The sequence below is a fragment of the Saccopteryx bilineata genome, chromosome 10 (genome assembly GCF_036850765.1).
Source record: "Saccopteryx bilineata isolate mSacBil1 chromosome 10, mSacBil1_pri_phased_curated, whole genome shotgun sequence".
Lineage (NCBI taxonomy): Eukaryota > Metazoa > Chordata > Mammalia > Chiroptera > Emballonuridae > Saccopteryx > Saccopteryx bilineata.
Genome location: NC_089499.1, coordinates 60,176,816 through 60,196,898, shown reverse-complemented (window position 1 = coordinate 60,196,898; position 20,083 = coordinate 60,176,816). Strand labels below are relative to the sequence as shown.

At 49.1% G+C, this 20,083-nt stretch overlaps 1 protein-coding gene across 5 annotated transcripts; it reads left to right on the top strand.

The window, feature by feature from the left end:
- The first annotated feature begins 365 nt into the window (after positions 1-365).
- WNT5A (Wnt family member 5A) lies at positions 366-19,931 on the top strand. Of its 5 annotated transcripts, none has more exons than XM_066245259.1 (5): positions 366-1,813; positions 7,882-8,015; positions 9,239-9,489; positions 14,104-14,396; positions 18,001-19,931. In XM_066245259.1, exons 1-5 carry the CDS (start codon positions 1,808-1,810, stop codon positions 18,457-18,459), a joined length of 1,143 nt encoding a protein of 380 aa, XP_066101356.1. In that variant the 5' UTR covers positions 366-1,807; the 3' UTR covers positions 18,460-19,931. The 5 variants fall into 5 exon arrangements, with proteins under 5 accessions (XP_066101356.1, XP_066101361.1, XP_066101360.1 ...); XM_066245264.1 differs by having other exon boundaries at positions 472-690; XM_066245263.1 differs by lacking the exon at positions 366-1,813 and adding an exon at positions 6,839-6,935.
- The last annotated feature ends 152 nt before the right edge of the window (positions 19,932-20,083 follow it).

Genomic DNA, 20,083 nt, shown 5'->3' with positions numbered 1-20,083 from the left:
AGGCAAGCCAGAGAGTCCAGTCCTGGAAGTTGGGGTTCAGCCTCCCGCGGGTCGGTGGCTTTGGAAGGAGCGCGGAGTGTCGGACGGCAGTCAGGTAGCGGTTGCGGAGTGGACTTCTCTCTTTCAGCAGATGCTTGGGGGATGGGGGAGCCAAGAGAAGGGGGCTCCGGCAGGGAATGTATCCCGCCCCCCTGCACCCCAGCCCGTGGTACGGCTTTAAAATCCTGTGGAGTTTGTCATAGGCCGGCCTCAGCACGCATGCGCATAGGCAAAGTTGAAGGGTTTTTTTTTTTTTTCCTTTTCTTTTTTTCCCTTTTTTTCCACCCTTCCCTCTCTCTCTCTCTCTCTCTCTCTCCAGCAGCCTTTGGTTCTGCAACTTAAAAAAATTTTTTTTTTCTCTGAGAACACCAGGGGAAAGAGTAGTCCAGAGAGAGGGAGGGAGAGAGCGCGGCAGTTGGCCAGAAGGGCTAGGGGTGGGTGGGGGGACGCGGTTGCTGCAGTCGGTCAGTCTGCGGGGCACAGGATCGCGTGAAAGGCTGCTGCAAACTCCACGACGCCGCCTCCGCCGTCCAGAGTCCGGTTCTGTGCCGCTGCCGAGCGAGCTCCTCCCGCCGTCGCCGCCGCCGCCTTGCCCTCGACCGCCCGCCTGCTAGCTCTCCCGCCCCTCGGGCCCGGGCGCCAAACGAGGAGGTGGGCAGCCGCGCCGGCCATGGACCTCCGGAGCTGAGCAGCCGCCGCGGAGCCCCTCGCCCTCCCCAGCCCCGCGCCCTCGGTGCCCTCGCTTCGCGTCGCCCTTCGCCCTGGAAAGGCGGGGAAAAGCGGGGGATTAATCCGAAGAGAGAAAGAAAGGGGTGGGGAGGGGGGAGTCCGTGTCTCCCCTGGGGCAATAGTCCCTGAAACCACCGCGCGGCAGAACGTCCGGGGACGACTTCCCAGTTTGCGCCCCCTTTTTGCCAAACCCTAAAATGGAAGGACAAAAGTTGGCGCTGACTCTTACAGCTCGGATGGCGACTTGTGCGTTTTCAGCGTCATCTCCCGGAGAAAAAGCCATGCACGCCTGATTGTTCTGTGGCCCCAAAGCTGCAGTGTGTGAGTGTGAGTGTGTGTGTGTGTGTGCGCGCGCGCGTGTGTTTGTGTGTGTGTACACAGACGTCCACACACTCGCGGCCGCAGGATCAGTGCCTGGAAGCAGACGTTTCGGCCACAGACTTGGAGAGGAGGAGCTGGAGATCAGGAGGGCGTGAGTCGCCTGGAGTTTGCAGAATCTGTGGTGTGAATGAACTGGGGGCACCTGGGCGCACGGATCGCCCCCCCCCTCCGCCCCAGGCCAGAGTTGAGTAGTGGGGCATTTTTTTTCACCTTCTTGTGAAGAATTTTTTTATTATTTGTTGTAAAGTCTTTTGCACAATCACGCCCACATTGGGGTTGGAAAGCCCTAATTACCGCTGTCGCTGATGGACGTTGGAGAGGGAGCGCCTCGCCGCGGAACAGTCGCCTGCGCGCCCTCGCCGGATCCGCGGCTCCCTTGTTGCGCGTCGGACGAGCCCAGTCTCTGCTGCGGGCGGGCGGGCTTCCGCGCCCCTTCGGTTCCCGGGCGCATCCCAGCACTGCTCCGTCCTGGGCCACCAGACTTTGGCTCCAGATACCGCTCCGGCTCCGATTCCTTGCGCCTGCGGGACGCGCCCGGTAGGAGTCTGCAGCTCTGTGCCGGATTGTCTCCCCAAGCTTAACCCGGCCGCTCCGCTTGGATTCCTCCGCTGCCCTTGCTCTGGTGGCTACTTCCTCTGCGGGCCCCCTCCCCCTCGTCATGAAGGTAGGTGTTCTGTGCGCCGCCGACGCTAGCTACTTATTTTTCCTTTACTTTTTTTTTTTCTTATGGAAGTTAATTGACCCCCCCCCCCACACCCACGCACACACACACACCTCTTCCTATCCCTCCATTTCTCCTACCGCTTCGAGAAGTTGAAACTCCCGCAGGGCTAGCTGGGACCTCCTATCCCTTCGACCCCCACCACTCCCTGCGCATTGCCTCTACATCTTGAAGACCTCTTCTTGCCCCACCAAACGTTCTGCAAACATTCCGACTTTAGAGAAAACGTGAGGAAGAGCCAAGGCAGAAAAACAGTGCTGTTCTAGGACGACTTCCTTTTGGCCCTGAGAAACTCAAATGTACTTATAATGTATATTTCAGTAAGAGGATAATGATTCAATTCAACAAATATTTACCAAGTGCCTACTGCTCGGGCACCAAGAAGGTGTGTGGCCAGGGCTTGGGTGGGGAAGGGGACTCGTTGGTTGGAAGACCGGCAGCTAGACTAGGGGCCGAATGCCCCAGAGAAGCGCAACCCTCACCCTCTGCAACCAGAAAGGCCAGGTTGCAGGCTCGTCGTTGTCGGGGAACCCTAGTGCTGCAGGCCCTGTACCTTTAAGAGTGCTTGGCGGGGGGCCAGCGCGCACCCCGACGCCGAGAGCGGGGTCGTGTTATTAGCATTATTAGCCGCCACAGGGTGAACTGCCGCACTCAGCAGCGGTGATGGGGGGCGGGGAGTGTTGGCGGTGGTGGCTCTAATCCTGTCCGCTGGGAAATCTCGCTCCGGCCCCCTAAGCGGAATTTGCCTTGTCTTTGGGAAACATTTGGGCCTCCGCGTTGAGAGAGCGGGCGGGGGGCAGTTTGTGAACTCTTGTTTGTTTTAATTGTCAGTTGTATGTTAAAGCCGAGTCACACACTCCGAGGGTCACAGAGAGTTCACTTTTACGAAAAGTTAACATTTCTTCCTGCAATATAACTTGCTATTTTTCAAACAACTTCTCTCTCTGCCTTCCTCCAAGCTTCTTAGTCTTCCATTTTTGTTGATTTTTCCATTTTCAGTTTTCTAGAAAATAAAGTTGAAATTAGAATTAAGATGTTTTCTAAAAGCAGACAAATTTCCCCTTACCCCCCAAAAGATTTAAAATTCGAGAAAACCTAGAGACCCTGAGGCCTTGTTTTACTTTCTAAAACCAGTCTGGCATCGGGCCCCTTCTCCTGTCTTTTTTAAAATGGACAACTTGCTGTTTGAGGTCACTTATTGTAGAGATGGGATCACACCTCCTCAGCCCCTGCCCTACTGCTAATGTTCACTGCGGCTCCAGCCAGTTGCTGAGATTTAGTTTCTAGACAGTCTCTGCCAGGGAAGTTCCGAGAGGGTAATGCTAAGAGCGCACAAGCAATGGAGAGGCAGTGGAAATTGTATGTGTCCGAGTGTGTGGATTTATGCCCTGCGTGTGGGGAGGAGAAGTAAAAGGTCAGTTATTCTTGGGTCTTGGGTCTTAGTCCCGCACGGGCCTCACAAAGGAGAACACCCCCCCCCCCTCCGGAAGCCGACCCTAGAGTTTCTTTTGCCGTTTCCCCTCCCTCATTGGAGCGCTCCGGTGCATAAGGGGTTAGCTAGTGCGCGCGGAGCTCAGCTTTTCCCGCAGCCTTTTCTTCCCCGCTGTGCGGTGCCGGCTGCCCCCTGTTGGCTGCTTTGAGGTAAGACGCCTCGGAGTCGGTGCTTTGGAGCGAGAGGTAGCTAGCTCCCACCCCTGGCTGCACACGTTCCTCTGGACTACCATGTCTCACTCTTCAGAGAGGGCCGCTCGGAGGCTTCCAGAGGACCAGTTCCACTGCAATACGGCAGAGATCAAGGGTCTGAAGCAGCCAATGGAGTTCGGGCGAGTGGAGGAAGGAGTTGGTACCTCTTCAAGGCGTAGGAATAAGAGCATCGCCGTATAGGAGGCCTCTGGCTGGGTCTTGACGCTCTCACCAATTTTCTCTGTAATTGAGAAGGAGGACAAGTGTTCCTCTCTCTCGCCCTCAGTTTCCTCGTCTATTAAAAAGTGAATATTAAATTGCCTCAGAAGGGGGAGGGAGGTTGAACTGATGTTTAATTTTCTTTCTCCCTCCACTGGACACTGCTCTTCCCCTGGACAAAGTTGAGAGCCTGCGCTGAGAGAGTTATACATTCCGTGTGAGAAGGTATAAGTGCGGTGTGTGTGTGTGTGTGTGTGTGTGTGTGTGTGAGAGAGAGAGAGAGAGAGAGAGAGAGAGAGAGAAGAAGAAGAAGAAGAAGAAGAAGAAGAAGAAGAAGAAGGCGGCAGCGGAGAAGAAGAAGAAGAAAGCCTTCCCGTTCAGTCCGGAGAGCCTTTCCTTAGGGGCGGACGAGGGAAGGCAGGGAACAAAACTAGACTTAGCTACTATTCCTCTCTTGGAGACTTCTGTTACCCGACCTGCTGTTGGTTCTGAGTCGGGGCTATCAGGCTGCTCACGTTCCTTGCACTGATTCGGGCTCTGGGAGCTCTACCCACTTTCTCTCCCCTCACCCCACCCCTCCACGGCGCTGTGGATACATCCCCTTGGCGTGGGGTGGCCATACCCCCCACTCCGTACCTAGGCTAGAGGCGTGGGGGAGCGCTGGTTCCTTGTCTGCTCCCCCAAAGCGGACCTCCTATCAGCTTTGGCGGGCTCATCCTTCATCATCCCCTCCCACTTCTCTTGGCGTTCCCCGAGGCAGGACGGCCAAACGCTGTGACTGCAACAGAGTTTTTCTCCTGCAATTTTCTCCATCTCTCTCCTTGCTTTGGGGAGAGATCAGAGTGGGGAAAACAAGTTTATTTTTGGAGTTTCCTATCCTTTTCGACATCGCGAGTCTAGGTCAAACTCACTTCCTCCAAGGTGGTCTCCCTCATCATTTCCACTCCCAGAGACTTGGGCGGATCTAAATCTAAAGAGCCTGGTGGAAGAGGATGCCCAAACCGAGTGAGGAAGCGCCAGAGGCCTGGCCAAGGGTCAAGGATCTTCACCCTACCTCTGTGGAATTTCTTCTTAGGGGTGGCGGGCGGAGGACTTGAGCGGGTTTGCGCTCGCGTTCTGATGCTTTCCGTAGCAATCAAACGTCTTCTAACCAGCCTGACAGTTTAGTCACTTTCACTGCTCATCACTTCCTGCTCGCATCCCAGTTGCTAAAAAAAGGAGGGGGGGGGGTTAAGAACACCTTTATTCAATACGAAAGCTTTGGAAGAGAGACTGAATAAGCAGCCATTACAATAAGCTGCTCTGGACTGGAAACAAGGGTGCGCGGACGAATGTTCTACCCGTCCCCTCAACCTCACCCTTCCACTGAGCTTGAATCTCTCAGACGCATCCTTTCCCCCATCCCACACAAGGAACACGTTCCAAGGACTCTCACAAAGTCGGTTTTCCTCGGCCCTGAAAGCGTTTGAAAACATTTAGTCCGTTCTTTGATAAACTCAGCTTCTGCCTAGAAGTTTTGAGCTACCTCCGGTATAACAGTCTCCGGAGAGGTCTCATTTTGTACTGTCTTTTGGGATCAGATCTCTTGGTAAACAAGGCAGGGATGTTTACCTAACAGGGGCGATGTATTTATTAATGAGTTTGCTATGGGTTCCTTCACTATTTCAAACTTGTGGGGCCTTTTCTGGATTGCGCGGAGTTTGGAGCGGGAAGAGGGCCAAGGTGCTTCCGGGCAAGCGCGCAAGGTTAAGTGGAGACGCGACTCGCTGGGCTCTCCAGCGGATCCCGTTGGGGACAGATTTGGTTAACTCCTTGCCTGGAACTGCGGAGACCAGAGTCGCAGAGACCCAATGGCCCACTCCTACTGCTCTGGGAACGGGTAGAATTTCCTCAGGGTCATCGGCCAAGAGTGGGTTCGGTTTGTGTGGCTTCGTCTCTAACAAAGAGATCCGCTGTAATCCACCGAATCTGTTATCAATTTCTCGGCTGTCCACGCCCCACCCCGTGCGCCCCGCCCGTCGAGAAGCTTGGAAAGTGCGCGCGGCCAGCAGCGACCAGCGCGGCAGACTCGGAAGCACATCAGAGCGTGTGTTTCTGTGCACGCGTGTGAGTGTGTGAAAAGTGCATTATTGTGATCGTGCCTGATTGTATGCGCGCGGCCTCGGCTGCCTATAGGGAGAGTCGACTTTGTTGCTGGGGCCGCGCGCGAGGCAGACCTCGAAGCCCACCCCCTCCCCTGGAGGAAACTTGACACTTTGGGCAGGGGTGGGGAGGGAGACCGAGCCTCTCTCCCACAGCTGGGGAAACCCCAGGTTTCTATTGCCCGGGATGCGCCCCGGCTTAGCGGCGTTTTGAGGATGAGTGGGCCACAGGGCGCGGAACCCCGGTTAGTGGGCACTGAGGACCACATAAGCATTTCCTTTTGGAGAAAGCACGGGGTCGTCCAGGCCAAAGGGGAGGCTGGCCGGGAAAAGCTGTGGCAAGGTCCCGGGCTCCTTCGTGTTTTCAAGGCTGCCTAGGTCCCTTCAGTCCCTTTTACCGCGCAGGTTCCAGGCCAGGCCCTTCTGCAGCTTAGAAGAGGTTCGCCTATCCTTTTCCTAGGAAGGCGTCCCTTGGGATCTGCGGGAGGCGCAGCGCGGCCCGGTTACACTTATCAGAGATGTAAAGGGGGATTTTGGAAACCCGCTCCTCCCACCCGCAGCCGCCCCCGCCTTGCTCCGCCGCCGCCTACAGGTGGAGAAGTCACCAGTGGGAAGGAACGGCAGCGGAAGTTTTCAAGGCCACCCTTGCCCCGAAATTCTTGATGACTGGAACCTTCTCCGCCCGGCCCTCTGCGCCCTGGAATCCAGGGGCTCAGCCGCGGCGCGAAAGCCAGCGCATCTATAGCTCCGTCTGGCGGGGGGGTGGGGGGTGGTGGTGGTGGTACTCGAACCAGCTCTCTGGCCTTACCGTGCACCCTCACCGCTTGTCGCTGACCGAACCGAGTCTTAGTTGGGCTGGAGGGTGGAGTGGCGGTGTTCCAAGGCCAGGCTCACAGTGCCGCGATGGCGAAGTGGCCGATAACTCCACACCAGGACTAAAGGAAACTGGAGTCCCCTTGGCTTCCTTTCCCCTTTCTCCTTGGCAGCGGCCAACAGTGGGGACGGCAGGGACGGGAGGGAAAGTGAGAAAGAATTTGGAAGAGGATTGTGGGGAGAGCAGGGAAGGGAGCCTCTCCGAGCACAGCGAGACCCAGATCCCCTTCTCTCTGTGGTGCCATCCCTTCTCCGGAGTACACGGAGTCCGAGGGAGCGCTGTTTTCTGGATTCCTTGGTTGGGAGAGCAGATCTCTCTCCCCATTGACCTCTATGTCCCCCATCTCCTTTTCCCCGCTCCGATCTGGCCGAAGTATGTCCTAAGGAACCCAGGCTGCCCTCCCCCCTCTGGAAGTGGCTTTGCCCAAAGCGGCCCGTAAACTGATTATGAAACATATGATGTTAATTCAGAGCTGCATTTCCCAGCTGGGCACTTTCTCCCGCGCTGCTCCCCCGGGCCTCGCCCCCCACCCCCTGCCCTTCCCTCCCGCGTCCTGCCCCCACCCCCCACCCCCGCGCCGGCCACTCCGCCTCCTCCTCCGCAGCCGCCGCCGGCGAGCTCCACTCGCCTTCGCGCTCCTCTCGCCCTTGGAATTAATTCCGGCTCCACTTGTTGCTCAGCCCAGGTCGGGGAGAGGACGAGGGGTGGCTGCGGGTTCCCAAGTGAATTTCCGAGGAGGGACCGGAGCACAGCGCGAACTAGAGGGGAGCAAGGGGGTGCGGGACTCGAGCAAGCAGGAAGGAGACAGCGCCTGGCACCGGGGCTTTGACTCAACAGCATTGAGACATGTTTGTAATCGCTGGTTTGTCCCGCGCGCAGGATCCCAGCGAAATCAGATTTCCTGGTGAGGTTGCGTGGGTGGACTAATTTGGAAAAAGAAACTGCCTATATCTTCTCATCAAAAAACTCACGGAGAAGAATCGCAGTCAATCAACAGTAAACTTAAGAGACCCGGATGCTTCCGTTGTTTAAACTTGTATGCTTGAAAATTATCTGAGAGGCAATAAACATCTGCTCCTTTCTTCCCTCTCCAGAAGTCGATTGGAATATTAAGCCCGGGAGTTGCTTTGGGGACGGCTGGAAGTGCAATGTCTTCCAAGTTCTTCCTAATGGCTTTGGCCATATTTTTCTCCTTCGCCCAGGTTGTAATAGAAGCCAATTCTTGGTGGTAAGTTTATCCTATGTGCATATTTTATTTTAAAAAAAGATTTATTTGTATGATGCTACAGTATTTAAAGCTGAATCGTGAGTTTGGGTGCATTTATCTAATACACATAATGCATGTATGTTTTATTACATGTTTTCTAAAATAAGAATTTTCTTTTAATTTGCTAATATTGTAAAACTTATTTTTAGTTCCATAGGTAATCAGAACCTATAAATCTAGACGTTTTTCTATGAGGCCCTTGTACATATGTATGCTTGTAGTGCATTATATTATAAAAGGCAACCAAAATCCACTTATTTAATAATAGAAAGCCTATCTGTAAAACTTACTTTTTGCCACCTCTAGGTAGTAAAAAGTGAGTTGCAACTTTTTTTTTTTGTCACTTGATGTTATTAACCTTCAGTCTAATGTAGGGAAAGTTTTAGTAAGACAGCTAATCTCCAAGTGGAGAACTATTTGGGCTCAGAATTTGATCAAGGAAAGGTGAACTTGAAGTTGTTAAATGTCCCTGGACGGGGCTTTCTTTCTGGTAGGGTCCTTGCAGATAGGCTGCAGTATATCCAGAGGATTATTTTTGACGGCGTTCTGGATATTTTTCCCTGTAAATGAGCAGTGTTTTTCTGACTGTCAAACATGACTTCTGTTCACTGGATACCCTGTCTTGGGTCTTTCACAATCATATATAGGGAGCCCTTTTAAAATATCCAGAACATAGTGAATTTTCTCTAGTGTGTATACGTGCCCCACTGTTTTTCCATCAGTCAAAAGAAACGACAATCTCCCACCCGTGTCTAATTGTGTCTACTTTCAGCATTCTTATGTTTTCAAGGCAGATAGGTCCAATTTGTGGGGCAAAGTGAATCACTTTCTCTAAGGTCAAAGACTTGTTCCAAAACCGATGTTTCTCTCTTTTCTGAGTGGATTTCAGAAATACTGGTTCGGGTATATGGCAATGGGAGGGGGGCAAGGGAGGGAGTAAAAACTCTAACCGAGGAGCCAGATGGCAGGAATGGGACTACACAATACCTCTGTTTTCTGAGTGGAGCTGAAACAGAGGAGTTTTATGAAGTCCTTCTCATACTTTGTCATGAGGACAAGCAGGAGAGAAAAGCATCTGTGTACTTGGAACTCTGTCTTGCTGACATGCTTTCTGGGGGCCCACCTCGAGAGAGTTCACGTAAATCTTGAATGCACATCTCCCCCCCCCCCATATCCCTTTTTAGGTCGCTAGGTATGAATAACCCTGTTCAGATGTCAGAAGTATATATTATAGGAGCACAGCCTCTCTGCAGCCAACTGGCAGGACTTTCTCAAGGACAGAAGAAACTATGCCACTTGTACCAGGACCACATGCAGTACATCGGAGAAGGAGCGAAGACAGGCATCAAAGAATGCCAGTATCAATTTCGACATCGTAGATGGAACTGCAGCACTGTGGATAACACCTCCGTGTTTGGCAGGGTTATGCAGATAGGTAGGAAAACATTTAACATATTTTTAAATATACGGAAATTTTTCTCCTAGAGAAAGTCCTTAGTGTTTATTGACCAGCTTCATCAGCAGGGAATCTTGCAGCAGAGAGGTGGTGGCTTCGGGATTTGTGTCATTATTTCTACCTGTGTTAATTTCTGTTCCCACTCTCATTCCACCTTTTGGACTTCTTTAACCCAGTCAGGAAGGGAGGATCTAAGACACCTTTGTTTTTACCTGAGCTCTTAATTTTTTTAAGAAACATTTTGGTTACAATATTTTGGTTTCTCAAAAGTAGATGAGGAAAGATGAGTTATTTATATCCTTTCAAGCTTCAAAACTCTTTTAACTGAAAGCAGTGTCTTATGCTGCAATTCAGATGGCCCAAGCAGTGATCTAAAAATTGTCATCTTTCAGAATGCTGGGCATGTTGAAAGTGAATCAGGTTCTGATTGTCCTAATGTATGTAGATAGTCCCAAGGCTGTGGAGATATATATGTTAAAAGCTTTATTTTTAGTTTTAGAAAGAATTTTAATTAGAAGTGGTCCAATTTGCATTTGTGATTTTGGCAATTGGTATAAAAACACATACTTCAGGCCTCAACCTAGGACCTTAAAAAGAAAAACTTTAAATGTATCATTCACAGTTCAGTTCTTTATTTTAAATGTGTTGTTGTACTTATTATTCCATTCAGGGAGGAGATGACATTAAAAATGGATAAAGTCAAAGATTTTGAAGAATCAATTGGCCTCTGGTTTGGTTTAATAACATAGAGTACTCTCTGACAGATGAGGTCCTGTGTGTGTTTTCTAGTGTGAATATTTTAGGTCTCTTTTATGCAAAGAAGCCCTTATAATTAATATGACTACAATGACTCCTAAAATAAAATGCAATTAATCAAAGCAATTAACTGTTTATACTGACTGAAGATAAAAAGTTGGCTTAATCTACGTCAGGGATGGATAAAATGCTTTTATAAAAAACCGTGAAAAGTGCATTCATTGAGAACAAAAAAGAGTTGTCAGTGGATGTTTGAGCCAAGTGGCTTCATAAACTAAAATAATCCTGAACTGGAAGCAGTTCCTCTAACTGAATGGGAAAATGCTCTGCAGCCTCAGCCTGCAAAGTTTCGTAGGGCTTTGTCCTTCCTGTTAATGATTAAAATGTGCTAATATATATAGTGGGATCAGAAGCAGGAGTTCAGCTTCAGGAACACAGGAGTTTGCCCTGAGTATAGGCTGCCTTATATAGTTAACTGAGGGGGGTGTGTGCGTGTGTGTGTGTGTGTGGAGATTTAATTTCCCTGCATTTTGATATTGTGAGTGAATGAAAACTTTTTTGAAAGTTATCAGCTTTCCCCCCATCACATTTGCTACTGTGTTCCCCCTAAACTGCCTTCCTCTCAAACTATGGGACCACTTTTCCACAAGCATATGAGTTTGCAAAAATCACACACCTCTCATGGTAACCAGAAAGGAAAAAAAACAGTTGAAACTGTTTTTCTGTGTAGTCCCTGGAACACAGCTTTGATTTAAGATCCTCTTCTTGTCTTTATACATAGCCTGTTTGGGGCCAGAATGTTCAGAATAAGCTATCATTTGCTAAGTGGATTTGAGTTCTGCTGGAGATTTATTTTAAATGTGGTCCCAGATTCAAAGAGGCTAATTCCTTAGGGAAAAAGCAGAACCTTTGGTACAATTGTCCCTTGCAAGTACACTCTGGTGCTCAGCTGTGTAGCACGACCATCTGGGTTGATGGGAAGTAGGTGGGACAGCCTTGGAGGGAGCCATCTGAGGTAGGATCACCTAGTCAGCTGCTGTCCCAGGATGTCGGATGTCGCAGCTCCCTTGCCAGAAGCTCCCCAAGTGCCTGGGGTCCGGTGCAGAAAGCTGCTGCTAGTACCTTCTTTTGGAAAACCAACAGGGCCTTTGCTTTTTAATTTAACATTGAATTGGAGTGAAGAAAAACAAGAATCGCTTTTTCTAGAAGAGGAACATGGACCCAGCCCCAGTAGTGAAAAGTTACTTAGCTTTCACTTTTCTGTTTAAGGGCACAATGGAAGAGGATGCGCTAAGGGAAAGTTCAGAACACCTTCAAGGCTGAAAGGTGTGTGTGTGTGTGTGTGTGTGTGTGTGTGTGTGTGTATGCCAGAGCACTTAGTACACAAGGGACTTGAGGAGCAATTCTTGTTCGTGAGAATCTGACCCTGTGATCGGGCCAGTGTCTGGGAAACTCGGGGCTGCCACTTCGTACCCCTCCTCAACTAATTTTTCTAGGGTGCTAATCGCCTTAGAGGCACTGTACACAATTGCCTCATGAAGGGCCCACTCTTCATTTTGGAAACTTTCTCATTTTTCATCATGCTACCCTTTCTTCCAGCTTTTGTCTGTGTCTCTTCTTTGTTTCCATTCTGTGAAAAGATATGTCAGAAAGGCGCCATGTTTCAGGAGTGTGAGGATGGAAGAGGGTGTAGATTCACAAGGAGGGAAACCTAAGTGAAGCTGCAGTCATCCAGGGTGACTGTATCCACAGGCTATTAGCCAGAGAGCACTTTTCAAAGGGACTTTTCCCCTTCAGTAACCAGTTGGCTTAGAGACTTCTACCACGTTTGTATTCTGGGGCAAAAAAGGAAATGCTCAAGATAGACTTCTGAAACAAGCAGCATTATTGTGTTTTGTATAAAAGACCTTTTATGCTTTGTATACTCATGGAGCAGTGTCTTATTTTCCTGTATCTCTGAAGGATTATCTCCTCTTCGTCTAGCTACCTCTTCATTCTACAAGCCTCCCATTGAGGGCTACAGCATTTTTTGTATTATGTATTAATCCTTAAATAACTCCCTCGAATCAGTTTGCCCTCGTCATTTCTCTCCACCCTTTCCATGCGCTCTGCCTCGCTAATTCCAGCAAGATAGATGTCCCACCACACAGGAATTTTCTGGATCCTCCTTCCAACCGCCAGCACACACCTTAAGTTATTCATTTTTTAAAATGTGGGAGGGAAGATCTGTCGGAAATGGGAGCCATCGCCATTCCTAGAAAGGGGATCCCAGATGGCTGTGGGTTGAAGTTGGACCAGGAGTTCAAGGAAAGGATGGGTCCTTGAATTGGCACAGTCACCCCCCTGCAGAATGACCTTTCTGGGTGGGGCTGCGTTCTGTTGTCAGCTGTTTTCATGTCATCACCCCTTCCTTCTTCCCCTAGAAGATTGTTAGCAAGCCCTTTAAGTGCAGGAGAAACTGATTCTGATACAAGGATTTTCATGCCAGAGGGACCTTTTTCTTCTAGTCTAATACCTTGATTTTATAGTGTAGGGAAGGGATGCCCCCTCCCCCCCTCCCTTTCGCTTGCATAGTACAGCACTTTTATTAAGTGGCTTCTGTTATGCTTAAAAATGTCTTCACGTCCAAATGGAGATTAATTTAGTCTATGATCACCTCCATTTTCCTTCTTACTAGTAGGGCTCCTATATAACTATTAGGGAAGGGAGTACTGTTCCCCCATTTCTATATTCTTTATTTTTCCTTTTCCCTTTATTTTTTTTTATAATTTTTATTTATTTATTTATTCATTTTAGAGGGGGGAGAGAGAAAGAGAGAGAGAGAGAAGGGGGAGGAGCAGGAAGCATCAACTCCCATATGTGCCTTGACCAGGCAAGCCAGGGTTTTGAACTGGCAACCTCAGTGTTTCCAGGTTGACGCCTTATCCACTGCGCCACCACAGGTCAGGCGTCCTTTTCCCTTTTGATTGTGCCTTTTGCTTTCTTGGTGTCATTCTAACACTTTGGGGCACAGGCTATCAGGGAGTTGCAGAAGTGGCATTGAAGACCAGCAGCAGGCTGTTTTAAAAGTAGGCCGTCATCTGGGATGAGAAGTATCAGTCCAGTCAGCCTGGGACTCAAGAAGAGGCAGCCCGTAACTCTCTAGGGATCGGTTTAGAAAATGTCCACTGGGAAAGTCTTGAGCCTTGTCCTGAGACACACTTCATACCACATGAAAGAGAAGTTACCACGCAGGAGGAGGAGGCGGAAGTGAGCTAGAACTAGTGTGGCCACAATCATGGCTGCTGCCTGTCTGGGTTCCATTCCACTGGGGCCTCAAACTTTCCGAGGCTCTAAGCCTGGCAGATTATATGCTCCAGCTCCGTGTAACTCAAAATGAAAATAATACAAACGTCAAAATGAATGTAAGGGGGTTTACCCAAATTCTGAGTTTCCCCTCAATGGCTTCTTTCTTGTGCATTTGGAAATAAATTTCCAATATTTTCTAAAGAGTTGTAGAGAAAAAATCAGTCCAGCACTGTCTAGAATCCTGCCTTTGGCTTTAAAACACTAGAGCAAAGATATCAGGGATGTTCTCTTACTGTGTTGTTGCTTCTGTGTGTTTGAGGGCACTCTTCTTGGCTTTCCCTGGAGAAGGGTGCAGGGCCTGGACCTATGTTAGGGATGGGGCCTTCAGTTGTTGCCATCTAGGGGCAGCAGGCCTGTGAGCAGGCTTTCTTCTGCCCCCTCCCATCTCCACCCGCAGCCCTCACTGGGCCAGGGGCTGCTGTGTGCTGCCTGCTGCGTGCCTGGGCTTTTCTGCCACAACCCTGCGGTGACCCGTGTCCTTGCCTGCAGGCAGCCGCGAGACGGCCTTCACATACGCAGTGAGCGCTGCGGGGGTGGTCAACGCCATGAGCCGCGCTTGCCGCGAGGGCGAGCTCTCCACCTGCGGCTGCAGCCGTGCTGCTCGTCCCAAGGACCTGCCCAGGGACTGGCTGTGGGGAGGCTGCGGTGACAACATCGACTATGGCTACCGCTTCGCCAAGGAGTTCGTGGACGCGCGGGAGCGGGAGCGCATCCACGCCAAGGGCTCCTATGAGAGCGCGCGCATCCTCATGAACCTGCATAACAATGAGGCTGGCCGAAGGGTAAGTGCCCCCTGTCGTGTCCATTCCCCAGGGTCCGGCCCCTCTGCCTTTGTCCCCCAACTAGGCCCAGCTTCTACTCCTCTCTCTGCCTCTCTCTATAGGTTCCTGTCTATTTTCTCTCTGCATCTCTGTTTCCACCCCCTTTCAATTTTTTCTGGTCTCTTTCTCTCCCTCCCTGCTTGTCTTTCTCTCTCCCTCTCCTTCTCTTCCATCTTTACCCATCCCCACAGGCCACAGGCCTCTCTGGAGAGGGGCACACAACCCAGAAAGACCTCCGGTGGGGTGACATCCTGCAGAGGCCCCTCCAGCCAAGGTGCCCCTGAAGTTGCCTGACAGGTCTTTCTCTGTCTTTTTGATGAGTCCCCAGTGCAACTCGCCGGCCCAGCTCCAAAGTTCAAATGTTAACAGTGCTTGCCCTCCTCTCTGGAACATGTCTGTGGATGGGCTTAGATTTGGGAGAGAGAGCTCTTTAGCCCAGTAGATGCTCAACTGAGAAACCCTCATCCCAGCTTGCAGGATTTACCTGTCTGTGTCATTAGGCAGCAGGCTTGATGGACTGAGTGCTTTTCTAAAAAAGAGATTTTCCAGGAAAACTACAGCAGTTTTTCATAGTCTGACCATCAGGCCAATTGTGGATGGATGGTTCTAGAAAGATGAGGGAACCACTCAGAAGTGCCCAGAAAGGATTGCCTCTGCAGGCCCTGCTGAATGTCCCCCATTCTGTGCCTTCCTTCCCCTGGTGGGGACATGAAATGCTTCTCCACCATAGTTTTTAAAGAACAGCCCCTTTTCCTGTGGTTAGCACGTGGCCCTTTGTGGCTGCTTTAAAACGAAGGGGTGGAAACTTCTTAACTTTGGCAGTACTGAAAACCAGGGTCATTCGTTTTTCACAAAACTCAAGGTAGGTGCCAGGAACTTTCTGATCAGATTTCATTCTTCTGTGTTTTGGAGTGAGGAAAAGGGAAGAGAATCACAAAGTAAAGTGTCCAGGACGGGAAGGAGTCTTAGAACCTTCTGGCTGTACATCCTCATTTTAAAGATTGGGAGACTGAGGCTTGGAGAACCACTTCATGGCTGTGGAAGAAAATTAATGGAGTGAGATGTAAGCCAGGTGCTTTTTTTTTCCAAAATAAATTCATGCATCACAGTTTGGGAGTGAGGGGCTATACAGATTTTGGAAGTAGAGAAATCACGTTAAAATCTAGTTCTGGCTGTCCTTTCTGTTTCTGAGCCCCAGTTTTCATGTTTCCATGTCTGTTAAATGGCCATGGCATTAACTCTCTTTTGAAAGTGTCTTGAGTACTAATGGAGATCATATAATAAGTTGAACCACATGAAATACCAGTACGTGGCTTTTTCTGACTTACAAAATAACAGTTTCCTATGGCTTCATCGAAGGTCTTAGTTTAGTGTCGACCAGTAGTAAAGTGCTTGATTAATGATAATTACTAAACAATATGAAGTAAAAGACATAGAGAGGTCAGAGATTATCTAGACAGTTCCAGCTAACCTATCTTCTCACACTTGATGCTAAACATTTGGTGGTGTCAGGGAAGGACTGGGCTCTGCAGATTTTTGCCTGTGCCATCCTGAGGAGTCAAATAATTGTTCCAGAGGGAATGTGGCCCCTCCGTTCTCAGGTCTCCTGCTGCAGTGGTGTCTGCAGTGTGGGTGGACCCCCCACTGTGGCCCACCCAAGGCCATGCAATGGGCATGTGAGCCCTGCTGTCTCTGGGAGCCCCGAGACCTTGTTTCTGTTCTTGTCAGAAACTCACACCTATGCTCTCGGCAGGCAGTGTGCCCAGCACCTCAGACCAGACGTGCCTCCAGGACAGAGACGTGGGCATGTGGCTAATGGTCTGAGTCCCACTCTGCCCATATTTGGTGCTTTCATCCATCTTTGGAGATTTCTTATACTTCTCTCATGTAGAGAAATCATCAGGGGCTTAGCCACCAAGGAGAACAGGTCAAAGGATTTCCAGGTGGAGAGGGAATTTTGCAGGTTGAAAAAGCATCTTTAATGTTATAATTTCATTTAACATCTGCATTTTTAATATTGAGTGCCCCCCCATAAGTTTTATAATTCAAGCAGTGCACTGAGCATCTATCCTGGTGGATGAGGTTACATAGAAGACAGTTTTTCTTCAGTATAGTGTGGGTGGGGCAGGGAAGTTGGACACTGTGCCAGGAAATCACATTAGCATCTTCTCAGGACATTGCTTTTTACTTTCCTCAAAGGGAGTGAAGGTTAAGTATGTTTGCAAAACCCTTCCTCAGATTAGCTAAGTGCCTGAAACTCTTTATGCCAAGGGATACACTTTGGCCCCATTTTTAAGAAAGCCCCCTATGAATCCCTGGAGGAAGAACACTGCTGTTCTGGGTGGAAGCAGCCTTCTAACTCACTCCAACTTCCAGGTTCCTGCCAACAGCACGTGGACTCTGGAGGGTAACTGGTACAGGCACTGTGGGCTGTCAGGACTATAAAGAGACAGTGCCACTTCCCAGACTGCTGGGCACAGTGCTGTGGGGCCAGGCCCAGATGCCATGCCCTTGACACCCTGGAGAAAGACCAGATTTACTGATTACATCCTGCATGCTAAGTACTTTCAACGCATCTTCTAATTTTATCCATATAACAATGCTGTGAGTCTGGTGTAATCAATCACAGTTCCCTACACAGATGGAAAATGGAGGCTCAGAGAGGGTAAGCCAATTGTCTAAATTCAAGCGCAGAGTCATGACAGACCTATGTCTGCCTGTGTCCAGGGTCAGTACTTTTAGCTTAGCCAGTGGAGGTAGAAGGGTACAGATTGTTTTGGAATCAGGAGGGAGAAGACCTGAGATCCAAGCCCAGTTCTCCCACATTCTAGCAATGTGATCTGTGCAGGCCACTTACTTTCTCTGTGTCAGTGAGCGACCATCTGATCCAGCCTACGTTATAACATTGCTGGGAGGATTAAATGAGATAAAGGCATCTTAATACAGTGGGTGACACACAGCGATGATAGTAAGAGTGATGAAAGATCTGAACCCTGATCCTACCTGGACTAGACCCCTCCCAGCCAGCCCTACCACATAGCGGCTGGTTATCCATGAGCAAGTCACTGAGCACGAGCTTCCTGGGTTCAGATCCTGGTACCCCTGCTTCCCAGTAGTTGGGTAAGTAACTGAACTCTCTGGGCCTCATTTTCCTCCTTTGTGAAATGGGGATGCTAACAGCACTTGTCTCAGGCTGGTTGTGGGGGCTAATCCAGGATTTGTGCACAATCTCCCGGATGACTGTTCAAGCTATAGAAGTTGCTACTAATGTTTCCTTGTAAAACAGAAGCAACAGGAACAATTTTTTTTCTGTTCCTATTAAAAATGTGGTTGTTTATTATGATTATGTGTAATAATGAGGGGCTAAGAACATATTTATTTTGTAGACTTCTTAAAGAAAGCAGCACAGACTTCCAGAAGTGAAGAATGAGGAGGAGATAGCCTACCCCTAGTTTAGCTGGCAAATATGGCTCCAGCCAGATGTCGGAAGGGATCTTTAACATAGCCCTGCCTGTGTCTGTGCTCCTCCGTGAGTTTGTAAAGTGCCTGTCCCATCTCCCCACAGACGGTGTACAACCTGGCCGATGTTGCCTGCAAGTGCCACGGCGTGTCCGGTTCATGTAGCCTCAAGACGTGCTGGCTGCAGCTAGCTGACTTCCGCAAGGTGGGCGATGCCCTAAAGGAGAAGTATGACAGTGCGGCGGCCATGCGGCTCAACGGCCGAGGCAAGCTGGTGCAGGTCAACAGCCGCTTCAACTCGCCCACCACGCAGGACCTGGTCTACATTGACCCCAGCCCCGACTACTGCGTGCGCAACGAGAGCACAGGCTCGCTGGGCACGCAGGGCCGCCTGTGCAACAAGACGTCCGAGGGCATGGACGGCTGCGAGCTCATGTGCTGCGGCCGTGGCTACGACCAGTTCAAGACGGTGCAGACAGAGCGCTGCCACTGCAAGTTCCACTGGTGCTGCTATGTCAAGTGCAAGAAGTGCACGGAGATCGTGGACCAGTTCGTGTGCAAATAGTGGGGGCCCTGCCGCCTGCCTATCACCCAGCCCTATTCCCAGGACCCACTTATTTATAGAAAGTACAGTGATTCTGGTTTTTTTTTTTTTTAATATTGTTTTATTTTCCCCCAAGAATGGCAACCGGAACCATTTTTTTTTTCTGTTCCCATCCAAGAACTCTGTGGTTTATTATTAATATTATAATTATTATTTGGCAATAATGGGGGGTGGGAACCAAGACAAATATTTATTTTGTGGATCTTTGAAAAGGTAAGACAAGACTTCTTTTGATGGTGTAGGCTGAGGGGCATATCACACGTACCCTGACTTAGCTGTGTGCACATCTAGAAAGTAAAGAAAATACATTTTCTTTTTCTCAGCCATGGAGTCAGATTGACGGGTAGTATCCAGCTAGAAGGGGGTGGGGTCCAAATCTGTGCTGATTCAGGCTCTGTGACCAAAATGAATTGTAAATGCTCTGATGAAAGGTCTTGAGAAACAAGCAAAAAATAAAATAAAAAAGAGAGAGAGAGAGAGAGAGAGAGAACTCCCTCCTTCTTCCCCAGTGACTACCAGCCTGAAACATTTTCAAAATAGTAATTTAAAATGTAAGAGCGATAATCTCATATCCCTCATAAAAGGAGTATATGATGTGTTTCATGCTTCTCAAACATTCCATGTGCAGATGGTCCTATTCTAACAGCTATTGAAACTTGGAGAGCAGGAAGGAAAGCCTCAGAAATTTAAAAATCTTAAAAACTCCTGTGTTAAGACAATGTTGAAGCTGTTATAGGAATTAGGTTATCAGATTGGGAAAGCATCCCCAATGACTCTGGATGGGTTGTAGACTTTTTGTTTGGAGAGGGGTGGGGGAGGTTGGCTTGAATACAAAGGAAATATATACTGTAATTTTCTTAGGGATACTTGGTTAATAAATGATAATAATCAAAATAATGAATGGATTCCAGTCATAGACCCTCCCCCCCCCCCCCAAACAACAAGGTAATTGCATGCAGTTCAGCACTGCACCAAAGCAGAAAACCATTTGAGGGGAGAAAGTGAAAGCTGCTCTCGCACTTGACCCCAAGCCCTGTCTGATCACTCCTTGCGGTGCTTGAGGAGGTGAGGCTGGCCAAACGGCAGCCCCACTGGGTCCCCTTTGATTGCAGGACAGGAAATGAACCATTAAGAGCTCCACTTGGAAAACAGTTCATTACTTAGGGTATCTTTTCCCCTAAAACTTTTATTCTGAAGAGTCCTAGTCTTACATGTTTTAATGACATTCTGTGGCTAATGGAGTTCACAGAAGTGTTGCAGCATTTCACCATTATGATCCTGTGTTAAGATTCTCCACTCAAGCTTTTCCTATTTTACTGCAGGTAGACCCTAAAACTGTTTCTAGTGTACTTGAACAGTTACATTTATAAGGAGGGAGGGAATGTGGTTTAATGGTGCCTGATATCTCAAAGTCTTTTGTACATAACATATATATATATATACCTATATATACATATATATATATATATATATATGTATATATATATATATATAAAAATAATATTATATCTCAGTGTAGCCAGTAATTTAGAGTTACACTTTACTCGGGTTTTTTCTCAGTCTAGAGCGTTCTTGTCCTTCATTG